Source organism: Hyla sarda, chromosome 1, assembly GCF_029499605.1.
Source record: "Hyla sarda isolate aHylSar1 chromosome 1, aHylSar1.hap1, whole genome shotgun sequence".
Lineage (NCBI taxonomy): Eukaryota > Metazoa > Chordata > Amphibia > Anura > Hylidae > Hyla > Hyla sarda.
In genome coordinates this window covers 317,696,258-317,708,315 of record NC_079189.1, presented here as the reverse complement: position 1 = coordinate 317,708,315, position 12,058 = coordinate 317,696,258, and the positions used below count along the sequence as shown (strand labels likewise).

The following is a 12,058-nucleotide window of genomic DNA, read 5'->3' as shown; positions in this document are numbered from 1 at the left end:
CACACAATGTACGCACATAAGATTTTAATCAGATCAGATTAAGGGTACTTTCAAACGTACAGTATCCGCTGCATATTTTGTTCAGCTGATTTTGCTACCCATTAACTTCAATGGGTAGCAAAATCAGCTGCATAAAATATGCTGCAAAAATATGCAGCAGATCCTGTACGTGTACATGTACCCTAAGTACCGTATTTTCCGCCCTATAGGACGCACCGGCATATAAAACGCACTCAATTTTAAAGGTGCAAAATCTAGAAAAAAAAGATTCTGCACCCAACAGTTATCTTCAACCTGCGGACCTCCAGATGTTGCAAAACTAAAACTCCCAGCATGCCTGGACAGCCGTTGGCTGTCCGGGCATGCTGGGAGTTGTAGTTTTGCAACATCTGGAGGTCCGCAGGTTGAAGCCCACTGGATAGGAGGTAGTACTCACGTGTCCCTGCTGCTCCGGACCCGTCACCACTGCCCTGGATGTCGCTCCATCGCTGTCGCCGTGTCCCCGGGGTGTCCCCGACGCTCCGGACGTCTTCTTCCCAGGGATCCAGGCTCTTTGTCGCCGTCATCACGTCGCTATGCACGCCGCTTCTATTGGATGACGGGACGGCGTGTGCGATGACGTGATGACGTCGAAGGAGAGCGCCGCCATGCAGGGGATCCCGGCATGGAGCAGACACCGAGGAGGCAGGTAAGGTCCCTCCCGGTGTACTGTAAGCTGTTCGGGACGCCGAGATTTCACTGCGGCGGTCCCGAACAGCCCGACTTTCGCTTCTGACGCGGTGGTCAGCTTTGATCGCCGCGTCTGAAGGGTTAATACAGGGCATCACCGCGATCGGTGAGGTCCTGTATTAGCCGCGGGTCCCGGCCGTTGATGGCCGCAGGGACCGACCGGATAGGTGTGTATTCGCCGTATAAGACGCACCAACTTTTCCCCCTCAGTTTTGGGGAAGAAAAAGTACGTCTTATATGGCGAAAAATACGGTATGTACAGGGTGTCTCACTTGTTGGAGACCCAGAAAAACCAGCTCCCTCTCCAAGACTAATGAAGGCATTTTTTTAATTAAATTTGGTCAAAACATTCCTCACTTAAAGGGGTACTCTGGTGTTAAAAAAAAAAAATTTTATCCACTGGTGCCAGAAAGTTAAACAGATTTGAAAATCAGCTGCTGTATGCTTCAGAGGAAGTTCTTCTCTTTTCTGACACCTCTGTCAATGTCAGAAACTCTCCAGGACAGGACAGGTTTGCTATAGGGATTTGCTCCTGCTCTGGACAGTTCCTGACATGGCCAGAGGTGTCAGCAAAGAGCACTGTGGTCAGACAGAAAATAAATTCTAAATGAGCATACAAGTCATTTACAAATCTGTTTAACTTTCTGGCAACAGTTGATTTAAATAAAAATAGTTTTCCACTTTAGTACCCCTTTAATGAGAATAAGGAGCCCTTTACAACCTGTTTATTGAACACTCTAATCTAAGGCTGCTTTTACACTATAAAAATTCATCCGTTATAAATGTCTGTCAGAAAACCCATGTTAAACGGCCGTTAAACAATCCCATTCAAGTCTATGGGATTTTTTTTATTACCCGTTATGGACCGTTATAGTCAGTCATGAATAACGGCCGTTAGTTGCGACGGGAGAAATAACGGCACATGCACAAATTTTTCGCCCATCACAAGAAACGGGTAAATTAACGGCCTTTATTTTTATCATTGAAGTCTATGGCAAACGGATGAGCCTTTATGTCATCCGTTTGCACCTGGTTTATAATATCAGTTATTACTTCTGAGCATGCTCAGAAGAGGTGACATCAGCAGACTCCTGCATTGCTGAAGGACTACTACTACTCCCATCATGGAACAGACTTGTTTCCATGATGGGAGTAGTAATTCCCTGGCTGCGGGAGTCTGCAGACAGCTGGGGAGGCTACATAAGTGTTTGTACTATTACCCCCATCATGGAACAGACTCTGTTCCATGATGGGGGTTGAAGTACAGGGGCTGAGGGATTGATCGCTCCGGGTTTCACTTCTGATACCCGATGCGATCAGAAGTTATTAAGCAGGGGAGCGGGCAACAAGGTCCGCAACCCTGCGATGTATGGTGTGTTTTAACTTTCATTTTTAAATTCCCCGCTGGGAGCCCTGAATGGCCGGTACTGAGGAGCCATTCAGGGCTCCCAGCAGGAGATTTAAAAATGAACATTGTGAGTAGCAGGGGGCCATATGTATATTAAAAGCGCTTTGGGGGGAAAAGATATCTAGCACTGCAGGGGAGGGGTGGAGGGCAGACATATACCCTATATATCTAGCACCCCAGCCATTTATAATATGCCCCCTGCAGCGCATATATAGTCCCCCCCGCCGGCACAGTAATAAGTGTATACCCCCTGCCAGCGCATTAATAAATGTATACCCCCCCGCCGGCGCATTAATAAATGTATAACCCCCCCAGCGCATGTATAATGTGCCCTCACAGCGCAGCCATCTATATACATATGTCACCGCTGCGCTATGAATGAAAAGCATTCTAGCAGCAGCAGCATCAGCCGGCATATTCATTCATAGTGCAGTGCCAGCATATGTATATAGAAGCACTGTGGGCTTCAGATAACGCTATATGTCTGCACCCCCCAGCACTTCTATATACAGTGCAGACCAAAAGTTTGGACACACCTTCTCATTCAGAGTTTTCTTTATTTTCATGACAATGAAAATTGTTTTTCACACTGAAGGCATCAAAACTATAAAGTAACACATGTGGAATTATATACATAAAAAAATGTGTGAAAATATGTCATATTCTAGGTTCTAGCCACCTTTTGCTTTGATTACTGCTTTGCACACTCTTGGCATTCTCTTGATGAGCTTCAAAAGGTAGTTACCTGAAATGGTCTTTCAACAGTCTTGAAGGAGTTCCCAGAGATGCTTAGCACTTGTTGGCCCTTTTTGCCTTCACTCTGCGGTCCAGCTCACCCCAAAGCATCTCAATTGGGTTCCGGTCCGGTGACTGTGGAGACCAGGTCATCTGGCGCAGCACCCCATCACTCTCCTTCTTGGTCAAATAGCCCTTACACAGCCTGCTTTGCTGGTGACACTTTTGGGGATTTATTCAAAATTGAAGGCATACTGAACCAGCATGGCTACCACAGCATCTTGCAGCGGCATGCTATTCCATCCGGTTTGCGTTTAGTTGGACCATCATTTATTTTTCAACAGGACAATGACCCCAAACACACCTCCAGGCTGTGTAAGGGCTATTTGACCAAGAAGGAGAGTGATGGGGTGCTGCGCCAGATGACCTGGCCTCCACAGTCACCAGACCTGAACCCAATGAAGGCAAAAGGGCCAACAAGTGCTAAGCATCTCTGGGAACTCCTTCAAGACTGTTGGAAGACCATTTCAGGTGACTACATCTTGAAGCTCATCAAGAGAATGCCAAGAGTGTGCAAAGCAGTAATCAAAGCAATAGGTGGCTAGAACCTAGAATTACATATTTTCACACATTTTTGTTATGTATATAATTCCACATGTGTTAATTCATAGTTTTGAATTCACACAGAAAAACGGACATTTAATAACGGATGAATGCTCATAGTGTGAAAGCAGCCTAAGTGCCATTGTCCATATGGTGGCAGCCACCTCCAATGAAGACGAAAAGGCTAGTCTAGGCTCATCACACCATATCTCCCAATATTTTGCTTTAGTCATGAAGTCAATAGGAACCTGCTCTGCCTATGTCTTACTACACTGTGCAAGAGGGTGTGATCATTGTGTGCACCTATTGGAGAACAGGATCTATTAAGTCCTGTCAAATGGCTGGTGGCTTTCTGACTGCTTTTAAATTTATACTAAAATTTTAAGATGGTTCAAATTAAAATAGGTACGGAAACTGGAAACATTTATTTTTATCCGTTCAAGGCTGCTGTGTGGTCAGCGGCAGTCAGATTAAAGAGTGCTTGACAAACCTGTTATGAGGGGTGATGTTTTGGACAAATTTTATTAATATATACATGTTCATTAATCATAGAGTCATAGTGAAAGATGAGCAAAACTACAGTAACCCAAGCTGAAAACAAATCTAATGGATTGACAGTCCATTACTTTAGTCTAACCAAATTAGTGCTCTAGTTGCCTGGAAAATATGAATACAGTTCTAGGTCTGTCATCCTGGACATTTCCGGGTAACCTGAGCACTTTGAGGAGGAACTAATTTGGCCAGGCTAAAGTTATTAACTGTCGATCCGTTGGATTCAATTTCGGTTGAGTTTACATTAGTTTCACTAACCTGGTTATAGCCTCCAGCGAGTAGGAGACCTTGTATAATGATATATCCAATAAAGCGCTTTTAGTGCAAACATTTGGATAAATATAGAAATCATTTGCTACCCTACTTTTATAATATCTGAGAGTAAGACCTATCTTGACTATACCCCATAAATGCCCTAACCAAAGAATAGATCCCTGACTCACCTATACATTCCCTCATTGCAAACCTTGGAATAAATCAACAGAAGAAAACATGGAAGCATTTACTTCTTGGTGACCTTCACTTCCTTACTAACTGACGCTCCAAAATGGACCAGTAAGTATCTGTTCCCTGTACGCCAAAGTGAGAACACATCAACCCTTTAATAAGATCAACCGAAAGCATTAATAGGCGTTAACTCCTAAACCACAAGAACAATTAAAATTGAAAACCATCCAATGTTCTGAGTATTTTATATGGCAGTATTTTTTCTGGGCACTGAATGATACTCCTTTTTAGGCACTATAGGGCACTATTTACAGGGGCCTACATGGAAGTATAATTTAAGATTATTGGTGAAGTATATCCGAGTAATAAGCAGGTGAGCCAAGGTATTTACACTATATGGAAAACAAAAAAAAGTAATGGGACAGCCACACATTATAGCTGCAGAAGCTTTTAGGACATCCTATTCCAAATCCATAGACATTAATATAGAATTGGACCCCACTTTAAAGGTATAAAAAGTTTTTCCAGAGTGGAAGTTGTTATAACATTTTGAAAAGTGTTTGTGGGAATTTTTGCCCATTTATCCAAAAAAAGCCTTTCTAAGTTCAGACACAGATGTTGGTGGAGGGCCTGGCTCACAGTCTCATTCTAGTTCATCCCAAAGGTATTCAAAGGGGTTAAGGTCAGGGCTCTATGCAGGCCACTTAAGTGATTTCACACCAAACTCCCCCTACTATGTCATGGACCTTGCTTTGTGCACTGGGGCACAGTCCTGCTTAAACAAACAAGGGGCAAACCCAAACAGTTCCCACAAAGTTAGGCAATTGTCTTAATAAGCTGAAGCATTCACTTAAATAAGGGGTCTAGGCAAAGCCATGAAAAACAATCCCATAGCTTTATCCCTCCTCCACCAAACTTTACAGCTCACGCAATGTACGAAGGCAGGTAATGTTCTAGCAGTCACCAAACTCAGACTCATCTATCAGAATGCCAGATAGAGAAGCATAATTCCTCACTCCACAGAACAGGTCCCTCTGTTCCAGTGTTACTGGTATTATGTTTTGGTGATGTAAGCTTTGCGTGCAGCTGCTCAGCTATGGAAACCTATGCTATGAAGATCCAGGCCAGATGAGGCATAAGGTCAGAAGAGCATTGGCGACATTTATGCACCTAAGAACTTTGTGATCCTATTCTAACATTACATGGTCTACAAATACCACTCACAGTTTACCATGGAATATATAGAAAGGAAGACATTTTAGGAAGTGATTTGTCACAATGGTGGCATCAATGCCACACTGGAATTTACTGAACTTTCTAGAAGTACCTACATGTGTTTGCAAAGGGAGACTACATTGGTAGGTGCTAGATGTTATACTACTGTGGCAATGGGACTTAATGAGTACAATGACTAAGAGGTGTTTCCCAATGCTTCTATCCATACAGCATATGTTTTAACAGAGTTTTTGCCAGCCTTTCTAACAGCCATTTCTTTTCATTTATTGATACAGTCATGGCCGTAAATGTTGGCACCTCTGAAATTTTTCAAAAAAAATGAAGTATTTCTCACAGAAAAGGATTGCAGTAACACATTTGCTATACACATGTTTGTTCTCTTTGTGTGTATTGGAACTAAACCAAAAAAAGGGAGGAAAAAAAGCTAATTGGACATAATGTCACACCAAACTCCAAAAATGGTCTGGACAAAATTATTGGCACCCTTTCAAAATTGTGGATAAATAAGATGTAATGCTTCTTTAAACTCACCTGGGGCAAGTAACAGGTGTGGGCAATATAAAAATCACACCTGAAAGCAGATAAAAAGGAGGGAAGTTCACTTAGTCTTTGCATTGTGTGTCTGTGTGTGCCACACTAAGCATGGACAACAGAAAGATGAGAAGAGAACTGTCTGAGGACTTGAGAACCAAAATTGTGGAAAAATATCAACAATCTTAAGGTTACAAGTCATCTTCAGAGATCTTGATTTGCCTTTGTCCACAGTGTGCAACATTATCAAGAAGTTTGCAACCCATGGCACTGTATCTAATCTCCCTGGGCGTGGACAGAAGAGAAAAATTGATGAAATGTGTCAACGCAGGATAGTCCGAATGGTTGATAAGCAGCCCCAAACAAGTTCCAAAAGATATTCAAGCTGTCCTGCAGGCTCAGGGAGCATCAATGTCAGCACGAACTATCTGTCAACATTTAAATGAAACTCTATGGCAGGAGACCCAGGAGGACCCCACTGCTGACACAGAGACATAAAAAAGCACGACTACATTTTGCCAAAATTAACGTGAGTATGCCAAAATCCTTCTGGGAAAAAGTCTTCTGGACAGATTAGACAGAGCTTTTTTGTAAAGCACATCATTCTACTGTTTACCGAAAATTAAATGAGGCCTACAAAGAAAAGAACACACAGTACCTACAGTGAAATATGGTGGAGGTTTAATGATGTTTTGGGGTTGTTTTGCTGGCTATGGCACTGGGTGCCTTGAATGTGTGGAAGGCATCATGAAATCTGAGGATTACCAACGGATTTTGGGTCACACTGTACAGTCCACTGTCAGAAAGCTGGGTTTGCGTCCAACATCTTGGGTCTTCCAGCAGGACAATGACCCCAAACATACGTCAAAAAGCACCCAGAAATGGATGGCAACAAAGCACTGGAGAGTTCTGAAGTGGCCAGCAATGAGTCCAGATCTAAATCCCATTGAACACCTGTGGAGAGATCTTAAAATTGCTGTTGGGAAAAGGCGCCCTTCCAATAGAAGAGACCTGTGGCAGTTTACAAAGGAAGAGTAGTCCAACATTCCGGCTGAGAGGTGTAAGAAGCTTATTGATGGTTATAGGAAGCGACTGATTTTAGTAATTTTTTTCCAAAGGGTGTGCAACCAAATATTAAGTTAGGGGTGCCAATAATTTTGTCCAGCCCATTTTTGGAGTTTGGTGTGACATTATGTCCAATTTGCTTTTTTTTCCTCCCTTTTATGGTTTAGTTCCAATACACACAAAGGGAATAAACATGTGTATAGCAAAATATGTGTTACTGCAATCCTTTTCTATGAGAAATACTTCATTTTTTTTTATTTCAGGGGTGCCTACATTTACGGCCATCACTGTATATACTGGAATGTATATGGAACATTAGGTGGCACTAATGGAAATTTGTACAAACTGCATTAAGAAAATATTTTATGAGAAGCCAGCAAAGCACAGCACGCTGGCTCTCACAGACTCTCACTGTACCTGTAGCTGGAGTGGAATGGCTCATGGTAAAAGGTCTGTTAGCGATACCAGAAGGGAGAAGCTCGTCAGATGCCCGCTAAAAAAATAAAACAACGTGTATCAGTAGAAATCAAAAATACAACAGAAAAAAACAAGCCAAAATAAATAGCACTAGAATGTGTTTTTAAGTATATGTGGGAGAATTTTATGGGTGCTTGGTTTACGAACAATTTTTTAAGCGCAAATACAGGTACCTTTCTGCCAAATGCACAAAAAAATATCCCATGGAAAATGTGTTGGTTTAGTGGACCTTTTTATCATGTCTAGTGAAGACAGGTCCATCCCTACAAACTATCTGCTAATAAATCACAGCTCTTAATGTTGGTTGAAGGCTACAAAAATCACTTACATTAAAAATGTCCCCATAGAACTTCATGCTATTTGTGCTATAAGTACTATACATGAAGAACAAACTATTTTACTGTAGTATTCAACTCACTTTTTTCCCATCCCACCGCTGTACATGTTTAATGCATTGGATGATTTACAGCTTTCTACCAAAACTGCACACATCGAATGCGCCAGGTAGGTATGGCTTTATCACACGCAGTAATTACCAGACATCAGCTTGTCATACATCCGCAATTTATGCTTTTTTATGCAACCGGCATCGGTACTATGATGATTGAATATATGTGTCGCCCTGCAATCTATCGAAGTGCAACAATCACAAAACATTAATACTTCATTGGACCTCAGATCTTAAAAGAAAGGGCTAATGTTTGCACTTTTCTGAAAATTCTCAATGTTTTCCTGAAACTGCTCTTAAATAAAGGCCATATATAAAATATGTTTTATTCTTTAGTCCAGCGCTGCTAATCCGGTCCTTAACGCTACCTCTGCTTGTTTCCCTGCATGACACATTATGAGCAGAGCAAAAGTCTTTACAAACATCTGATGTTGATGTACTGATGTTTGTAAAGACTTTTGCTCTGTGCATCACATGCACTTTATCTTAAGAAGTATTAAAACTTCAAAAATGTAAGAAATTATTAAACCATCCAAGACATGGTTGCTGTATGCTCTCAGGGATATTTAAAGGGGTTATCCACCATAAGGTGATTTTAGTACTGAACTATTTCCTGTTGGATTTTGTTTTCTAAACTACACATCCCACAGTTCCATGCTTGTAAGTTTGAATTCACTTTCCTTCCTTCCACACATTAGCCACCCCACCCATTGAAACAGTGTTTTCTAATCAGGGGGCCTACAGCTTTTTAGAAGCAGACAAGCTCCTTCTGATCACCAAACTAGTGAGGTTAGGTCTCGGCCGCATTGCAACCTGGGAGATCCTGAGACAGGAGTCATTTTGTATGCTGTTAAAAATAAATATTGGGGCGATAATCACAAAAGAATTGTGAGAAAACCGTCACACACAGGTACAGACACTATTTTATCAACTACATTAACTTTACCGCCCCTGTAGCATAGTGAAATAAAAATAAATAAATCCTGAAATACCCCTTTAAAGAACTCCTGCATGACACACTCTCACTGCTCTTCTCATAATGGCACCTGGGCAACCTGGAGCCAATCATTGGCCTCAGCAGTAGTCGGTACAAGATCATTGAGGCCAGTAAATGGTTGCCGTGTGTTCGGCCACGTCACCCCTCAACTAAAACAACAGTGAGGACTAGAGCAGTAAGTAAAGGTATAACAGGTAAATATGCCAAGGATGTTGCATTTTGTATTTTTATAACCCTAGTAGGCTGTAATTTTATTATATATCTCTGCAAACCTCTTTAAATGGGCACTCTCATTAAAACAAATTTTTGCTATTGCACTACTTAGAAAACTTCTTTTTTTTTTAAGTATATATGTTTTGCGTTTATAAAAGTTTCCACTAGGTGTCTCCCTACTTGTCCAGAGCACATTTCCCCTATCTCTTGCATAGACTTTGGACTCCTGCTGGCCTGGCAGAAGTCCAAAATCAGGAAATGCAGTCTGGAATGCTGAGGGGGTCGTGTGCAGCCTTAGCCAATCATAGCTCATCTCACACACTGAACTGTTCTGGGCTTTTTGCAGCAGAGTGAGGAAGTTCTCCCCTGGGGAGGGGGAGAGCAAAGCTTAACCCCTAGAGGACACATAGCATACAGGTACGCCCTGGGCGCCTGGGACCTCACACACCAGGACGTTCCTGTATGCCGAGTCCCGCTGCGGCTAGGATGCGTGTGCAGAGACTGCGCTGCCTGCATAGACCGAGGGTTCCATCTGCTTTCAGCAGCCAGGGACCCCCTAGTAATGGCAGACATCAGCGATCGCGCTGATGTCCGCCATTAACCGCTCAGATGCCGTGATCATTATCAATCACGTTATCTGTGACGGTTCTGGTGGCTGATCTGATCGGCCGTGGGGATCAGATCAGCTAATATGGCGGCCAAAGGTCCCCATCACCTACCTCCTGCTGCCATTATGGGGTCTTCTTCTCTGGTCTGCCATCGAGCATAGCATAGCATAGCACTGATCTGTATCTGCAATCTAAATACGGCCTCCTCCATGTCTCCTGATGTACTGGCATGTCTCCTCTAGTGCCTCCATGCTCTGACACTATGCTGATAGACACAGCAAACCTTCTTGCCACAGCTCGCATTGATGTGCGATTCTGGATGAGCTGCACTACCTGAGCCACGTGTGTGGGTTGAAGACTCGTCTCATGCTAGCACTAGAGTGAAAGTATCGCCAGTATTCAAAAATGACCAAAACAGCCAGGAAGCATAGGAACTGAGAAGTGGTCTGTAGTCACCACCTGCAGAACCACTCCTTTATTGGGGGTGTCTTGCCTATCATTTCAACCTGTTTTCTGTTCCATTTGCACAACAGCATGTGAAATTGATTGTCAACCAGTGTTGCTTCCTGAGTGGACAGTGTGATTTCACAGAAGTGTGATTGACTTGGAGTTACATTGTGTTGTTCCCTTTATTTTTTTTTGAGCAGTGTATTATTATTATTGTTGATAGAATCAACCTGTGTATGACAACATCCACACGGTTAATTGCATGTGGAATGTCCGCCCGGAAGTTTTCCAGGTGTGTATGGGACTCAGAGATAGAACTATAGGTGGATCTAACTATCAGAAAAACTGCATACAAAGTACCTTTCAGATGTTTCACCGGATACAACCGGCTTTGTCAAGGGTTGAGGTGCTATGATAAATATATCCCACATAAATAAAAATAAATTACTTCAAAACACACTTTTTAAGGACAAAAATGATAAAACTATCTCTTTCTGTAACTCCCAAAGAATTCAGGGAAGAGGGCTGCAAACATGCATAGTCCCTCTCCTACACGATAAGGCTACTGAAGTTCTAGGGGAGATAGGGGCTTCTAATAAAATTAAAAAAAATTCCAACCAATGTGACTATTGCATGATCTTTTTAGAGTAAATGCTTTATTAATGCCCACCTCTCACCTAATTTACATCCTATATAAAATAGGAACTGTACAGGTCCTCTTTCCAACACTTTCAGTCACATTTTAGATTACTGTATAAAAAGACCCCAAATATGTTTCACTGCTGCCAATGCAGTTGTAAGCACCCTAAATCGAAGAAAAGCTACTCTCTGTGTGGTCCCATTTAAATAGTAAAGTATAAAGTTCTGCAGTGCTGTCGAGAGGCCTTGTACATTTAATTTTATAGGAGGATAAGAAGTAATAGACAATTTAAAGGAGAACTCCAGAATAGGAAAATGATGGTCCATACTGCCGGCAGTAAAAAAATAAACAGATACATACGTTCCTTCGCTCCCCCGGTGCCTTCGGTAACCGGCTCTGGCCTCCGCCGCGATCCTCTTCCTGGTTGCCGGTGGTCGGCGAGTCATACTGCGCTCAGCCAATCACCGGCCGCAGCAAAGTCCCGACTCGGCCGGCGATAGGCTGAGCGGCAAGGTGACGTCACCCTGCCTCTCAGCCTATCGCTGGCCGAGTCGGGACTTTGCTGCGGCCGGTGAGCGAGCGAAGGAAGGAAGGTATGTACCTGTTTATTTTTTTACTGCCGGCAGTATGGACCATAATTTTCCTATTCCGGAGTTCTCCTTTAAGGAAGTTTAAAGGGTCAATTTTTATCTAAAATAAAACATTTACCAGTCTTAGGACTGCAAATCATAGAACAGCACTGTGACTTTAAGCACCAACATAGTCATTACAGTCAAACCAGGGTGGAACTAGAGAGAAAAGAGATAATAAAGCAAGACTCAGCAGAGCCTGCAGCAATGTAGCTTACCTCACTATTTCAACACAAGTGCTGGTATGCTACTCCCACAATTCCTGTAACCTCCGGAAGGGAGTGAAAGGGTTG

The 12,058-nt window shown here is 42.7% G+C and overlaps 1 protein-coding gene across 17 annotated transcripts in view; it reads right to left on the bottom strand.

Annotated features, from left to right (window-relative positions):
* The window catches only part of PTBP3 (polypyrimidine tract binding protein 3), a 226,391-nt gene that overhangs the window by 63,795 nt on the left and 150,538 nt on the right, over positions 1 to 12,058 (bottom strand). For 10 of the 17 annotated variants that reach the window (XM_056518480.1, XM_056518510.1, XM_056518497.1 and 7 more), the window contains one exon: positions 7,724 to 7,799. The exons of the other annotated variants lie outside the window; for them this stretch is intronic. In XM_056518480.1, the coding sequence (XP_056374455.1) occupies positions 7,724 to 7,799 (76 nt within the window). The remainder of the gene's footprint in view (positions 1 to 7,723; positions 7,800 to 12,058) is intronic. 17 annotated transcript variants of the gene reach the window in all.